A 6226-nucleotide genomic window follows, 5' to 3' on the forward strand; every position below is an offset into this window, starting at 1 on the left:
ATTGGAGCGCGGTGGCGGAGCCCTGCAGCACGCGCCCCGTACTGTACTGCCAGCCTCGAGCCGTGGCAGTGGAACTCGTTCATATCCTTTTTTTTTCTCTTTCGGTTTGACACAACATAGAAAGACAAGGGGAGACGGCAGCTGAGTCTGTTCAACGATGCACATTTCTGTATTTTTTTTAAAGAAATCAGGCACCATTGGCTTCTGACTGTCCATTTGCGGGGCATGACTCCAAGACACGTCAGAATTATACACGTCAAATTACAAGTCAGAACAAACTCCAGAAAGACACACGTGTTACGAGAAAAGTTGTATAATTTACATAATGGGCCGACTAGAATGAATGAAGAAGAAAAAAACACTGAGATTCTTCAACAGTTTGCTTAATACAGTATATAGGGCCTTAACTAGATATCACTAAACCTGAGAGGCTGCACCTTCTTATTTTGATCACATGAGGTCTCATTGAGGGCAGTGCCTCAAGAGCAGGTCCACTCCAACAGCAATTGAAGAATACAAGAGTTCAGAAGACTGTGGATAAGACTAAGGGCTACCAGCAAGAAATAATCTAATAAGAAAAACTGTATTGTTTTCTTTCAGTGGATATTGTAGAAACAGTTTAAAGAAAAGGGGTGTCCACTAGGACCTCCCTCGGCTCCATCCAGGCGTGATGATGTCATGACGTTATTGAGTCCTTTTGAAAATACTTTTGAATCGATGGGCTACACCGCACAGGGCACGCGACCCCCTAAGAGGTTCACGGGCAAGGTCAACATGATGTCACACGGCCCTAATTAATGAGCATTTAACTTAAAGACCCTCAGTGACTAATAAAGTCACTCACTTGGACTGCTGAAATTACGAAAAATGCAACTAATAATAACAGCAAATAATAATACTACTAATAATAACGATAATAATAACAACAATTAAATAATAATAATACAAAGAACAAGAGCAAAAATGTGAGGTTGTGTCTCAAATTATTCAGCCGTTTTTGTATATAAATGATGAATGCAGAAGATGCTGTACGTTTTTTTGTTTACTTTCAACGCTGTGCGGGACATTTCTCACGCACTTTCGCGGGCGGAGAGAGGCATCACCCAGCCGTGACTCATTCATCAAGCGTTTTCCCCATGAAGCACTTTTTCCCACCTCCGATTATCACACCTTATTAGAGCGCTGTTTTAAACGCTGAAAGATCATTTATTAGGATCCAGGGACATTTCGGGGGATTGCAATTTAGCCCGCGAGTAATGGAGCCGCTGCGTGCCGCACGGCAATGGGCATTAATTCGGGGTTGCTACTTAACAGATTAATAATTGTCACTGCTGCCAAAAAGAGGAAAGTAAAAAAAAAATCACAAGACCTCTCGGCTCTGACTGCACACGCGCCGGAGAGGGAATAGAGAGAGGTGTGTGAGTGGGGTGTGCACTTTCAGTTTTCATTCAATCGGGATTATTCATAATGATGGTCAAATCACAATTAAAATGTATAAAACTTTAATAAAACAGATTTTTTACATCTGGTTAGTTTGCCCGAACAATGATTAATGCGTTTCAATTGAAATGGATGAAAGTCCAGCGTGCTTGAGCCTCCAGAGCGCTCCATTATAATTAATGTCTTCGGTTTGCTCGTGGACCCGGGGGTCGCGGACGGCTTCGACTCGCGCTCAGTGATCTTTGAAGATCTGACACCGAAAAGAGGGATCTCGCAGCGATTGCCATCTGACAAGATCAGTAATAGCGAGTGTGATAAATCGGTGCAAACTTTTTTGGCGGCGCCTGCCAGTTTGAGGAGGGGGGGCTGTGCGCATGTGCGAAGGTGTCCAAACTGACAATGCTGGAGAGATAGCGAGTCCGGATTGAGAATCAGAGAGAGTAAAGAAGGACATAGGAGAAAAAAAAACAAAAAGGAGGAAAAAGGATCCAAGAAGAAAAAAAATACATACTCAAACAAACCAACCCCGCGCCGAAAGAGCCGGCACCATGAGGTCCAAAGGCAGGGCTCGGAAGCTGGCCACGGGTAGGTCCAAATATCCCCTTTCTTTTCCATTTTCAATCTGCCATCTTGTGCATGTGGGTCTCAATTCTAGGCACTGTCGGCACTTAAAAGGCAACAACCTTCGCTGTTAGGGGTTTTGTCAGCGGTAACTTGCCTGCAGTGTAGCGCTACTTTAAGGCATTGTTGAAACAAGTCTGAATCGGGCTTTCGGACTACTGCCGTATGTTACGTTGCGGCGTGAAGCACAAAGTCACGCACACACACTCACGCACGCTTAAAATCACTCACTCTCTCACTCTCTCACTCACTCACCCAGTCTCATGCAAGCATTGGCAATTTCTTGCACTTTTATTGAGCCACGCAAAAAACATTAAGGTGCGCTGGTGGTGGTGGAAAGTTGTAGGGAGTTCTTGCAGTTTACCGGGAGTCGAGTTTGGGTGAGCTCCTTCGCCCTGTGAAGCTCTGTCCGTTTTCGCGAACGTAGTTTCGAGGAGCTCCAGGAGTAGAGTCATTCTAATTTGAGACGGTAACATTGGCAGGTCTGGCGTGAAATTGACAACGAAAAAGCAAGACGACAACACAAAGCCAAGTCTCAATATAAACATGCAGCTTGCTACTGACATTCGCTAGAATAACTGTCAAAACCCCCTCGAGCTCAGAACGAATTGCCACACTGGAGTGAATTTTTCAAAGTGTAGCCTAAACAAATCACGCGTTTGCCTCCGTGTTATCTACACTGCCTTATTACATCTGTTTTAATTTCTCTCTTTAAATCAAATTTAAACATCACTGCTGACGCGCAACAAGTGACTTAATCTGGTCACAGACCACACGAAATCACTGTGCCCTAGAGAAATGTTTGATTTGTTTGTTTGTGTGTGTGTGTGTGTGTGTGTGCGCGCGTGCTCGCGTGTGTTTGGTTTGTGATATTATTACCGGCAGTGAGAGGTAATCAGGGCTTCTTGATGCAGCTCTGCCTCAAGCTATCTTCTGAAGTGTTGTTTGACATCGTGGCGTGTGTTTTTCTCATGCCATGCCACGCCAATCTAGGCCGTTTTGAACATCAAGTCCTGACAAATAAGTTTTTATTTCCCTTCCATTGGTAATGCTTGTATCAAATTAATTATGCTCAGGTCTGCAAGCCATTCGTCCCCCATTGTCGCACCGCGGGCAGCCAACTCACAGCGATGTGGGGGTAATTCTCTCCTCTAGCCGTTTGCGCCAATAAAGTTTCTTATTGTGGTTTCCGCCTATCTAAATATATGACAATTTTAGATCCTTTTCCATCTCTCACCCCACCCCTCTGTCTTTTTCTAAGGCTAAATACAGCTGACTGTGAGCATGTACGCAAAAGGTGAAATGTTATTTTTGTTATATTCATTTTTGCTTTAATTCAGACTTTAAATCTGTGAGCTGATACCGCCAATTCTTTGTGATTCCTGTCCAATAAAAACAAATATATTGAAGACACTAAATTTTCACAGTCAATAAATTGTCACACAATGGGTGTGTAATGGGTTATAGGTAGAGTTATATAAGGTTATAGAGAAATTAGTTTTAAGAAGTGTGTGTCTCTCTTTCTGTGTGTGTGTGTGTGTGTGTGTGTGTGTGTGTGTGTGTGTGTGTGTGTGTGTGTGTGTGTGTGTGTGTGTGTGTGTGTGTGTGTGTGTGTTGGGGGGGTGGAGGTGGAGTCGAAGGGAGAAGGGTTGATGTGTCAGGTATGGGATGCCACAGCTGTCAAGTGCCTCCAGTCAGTGTAGTAAAAACTCCTATATAAATTGCTCTCTCTCTCTCTCTCTCTCTCTCTCTCTCTCTCTCTCTCTCTCTCTCTTTCTTTCCCTCTCTCCATCTGTCTCTCTCTCTCACACACACACACACACACACATTCACAAAACTATTCTTATGCTGTGCACAGTTGATCAAATATTCACACTTATTTAACTTCTGCTTCGGCCAAAGATCAAATGCTAACATCCCAACCCATGGGAAGGAAGGGAGCATGTATTACACAAAGTCACTCCAGCCATCTCTATTGGTCCTTATTTTCATTTACTCTCTATTCTGCTGCTCTGATTATAAGCTACCAAGTTTTTCGATGTCGTTCAAATGGACGTTTTAATGAGTGTACCTGATAATTGAGCATGAGTTGGATGTAAGTGCGGGCCCTAGTGCGGAAAATGTATCCCTTTTGTTCATTTTTGTCAGTTTCCCTTACCATGACTGATCTCTGACCATTCATACAGCAAAAGTGTGCCTCTTCGAGAAGTGCGGTCTTGGATGATGCTTTAAAGGTGTCGCAGAGGAGATGGAGGAAGCTCCGTTCATCGGGCTCGACCTTGCTGTGCGTCTTTTGGTCCCCCTGGCCCTTTGCTTATTCCGAGCACCATTTCTCCCCAAACCGCAGCGCCGCTCCCGGGCTGCAGCGCATTGTGTCGGTCTGGCCACAATGCCAAGATCGCACACAATAGAGTCATGCACAGGCCACGGGTGAATGAGAACTGATATGCATATTTTTCAATTATCGGGATAATTTGGCTAATGCCATTGCGAGCACATACAACAGAGGCTTAGAGAGAGAGGAGAGAGAGAGAAAAATGTTTCCTCTCTCGAGAAATATTAACTGTAGTCCAAAAGAGGTTTAGGATTCCAAATCCTCGCCATCACGTACAGCTAAAAATAAAATCAGAGGAAAGCAAGGAATTGGCCAGGGCAGAACTCGCAGTCATTACTTAGGCTGGTCTCTGAGAATGTGGATAATTTGAGGCGTATTTAAAGATTATTATTTATCCTAGATGTAAGGAGAAGATTTCTACCTATTAACTGAATAGGAGAGAATGTTCCGGACGTTCTCTTGAGACCCGCTCAGCTCTGGCTCTGGCTCTGGGCCAGGCACTACACAATGTCAACATTGAGTATTCAAATTCCCAGACCCCTCATAACAGTATGCCTCCCTGCCTGCCGGTAAACGCGTTCAGTGTGTCGCCGGTGCGCAAGAGGAGATAAAGAAACGCGAGCTGTGGCCGCCAAGTTCACCGCAGTGGCCTGTGTTTCTGTTGCGCTCGTCGGAGCTTGTGTGGGGTGATGTGTGAATGGCAGTAGGGTAATAAAACGCAGCCTGCGGATTGGAGAGGAGAGGTGGTAGAAGGTGATTCCAAAATGGTGTGTCTGTCTGTGTGTCTGTTTGTCTGTGCTTTGTTTGCAAGTCGGTCTGGGCTGGCTCAATGATACTAAGATGGTAGCCAATCCTTGTGTTCGTGTAAAAGAGTGAAAGAGTAGGTCCAAGTCTTATCTTATAATATTACAAAATATTTGTTTGTACTGGCCCCTATTCTGTCTACCTATGTCATCTGAAAGGTCGGAAGGCCCATCTGAATACACGGACTTCACTCCAGAATGAAAACTTTCTCTCATCCAAAGTGGTCCAGAGATGTTAGCCTATAAAGAGGTGTTGCGCAGAAGCAGCTTCCGGTTGGCGGTCAAGTGTGTCCAGAATGACGCGAAGATCTGCGTAGTTGCATCCAGATAAAGGTATGATTAATCAAGAACACAGAAGAACATTCGCTCAGACACAGAAAACACACCTAGCCACAGGTCTGCTCTCTGCTCTGCTTGGCATCGCAGGTTTAGAGTTGAACTCGATATAGTTTTGTCCTCCCATACTGAGTGGGAGAGCATTTGTAGAATGTAGGAATCACAGTCGATTTAAGAGTTTTATTTCTCCTCGTTTGTTCATAAAAGTATCCTTGTATAGCCAAAATCGGATAATTATCAACAGCATAAAAACGAAGCGTTGTTGGTCATCAGTTGGCCTATACGTTATTTGCTCTACATGTAGACCAAATCATTATGAAGAGAAAAGCGTGTCTGCTCTTCTTTTTCTTTACGAGAATTGGCCTTGATGGATTTACACCAAAAGAACTATTATGAAGATGCATGGACACCCAGCAAATCTGTAGCAACGCTTGAGCGCCCATAGGCTATAATAGTTTTATCAGTTTCATGCCGTGTCTTTGTTTTGACTTTGATTTAACTCGATTTCAATGCAAAGTGTCTAAACAACGAAACATCAGCGCGACAAAGGCAAAGAAAGCAACAGCTTCGCTGAGCAACAATGCCACATTCCGCGTGAGTGAAGCGTGTGTGAAAGACGCTCGCTTGTGCCCCCGTGCGCATTCACACTCCCCTCGCGAGCGGTTTCGGTCCTCAAGCCCCGTTTCCCTGC

The 6226-nt window shown here is 44.5% G+C and overlaps 1 protein-coding gene across 7 annotated transcripts in view; it reads left to right on the forward strand.

Annotated features, from left to right (window-relative positions):
- The first annotated feature begins 847 nt into the window (after positions 1–847).
- Positions 848–6226, forward strand: part of mecom (MDS1 and EVI1 complex locus) — a 159710-nt gene continuing 154331 nt past the window's right edge. For all 7 annotated transcript variants that reach the window (XM_031573160.2, XM_031573161.2, XM_031573163.2 and 4 more), the window contains exon 1: positions 848–2025. In XM_031573160.2, coding sequence (XP_031429020.1) covers positions 1989–2025 — 37 coding nt within the window. In that variant the 5' untranslated portion in view covers positions 848–1988. The remainder of the gene's footprint in view (positions 2026–6226) is intronic.

The sequence above is a fragment of the Clupea harengus genome, chromosome 9 (assembly GCF_900700415.2).
Source record: "Clupea harengus chromosome 9, Ch_v2.0.2, whole genome shotgun sequence".
NCBI lineage: Eukaryota > Metazoa > Chordata > Actinopteri > Clupeiformes > Clupeidae > Clupea > Clupea harengus.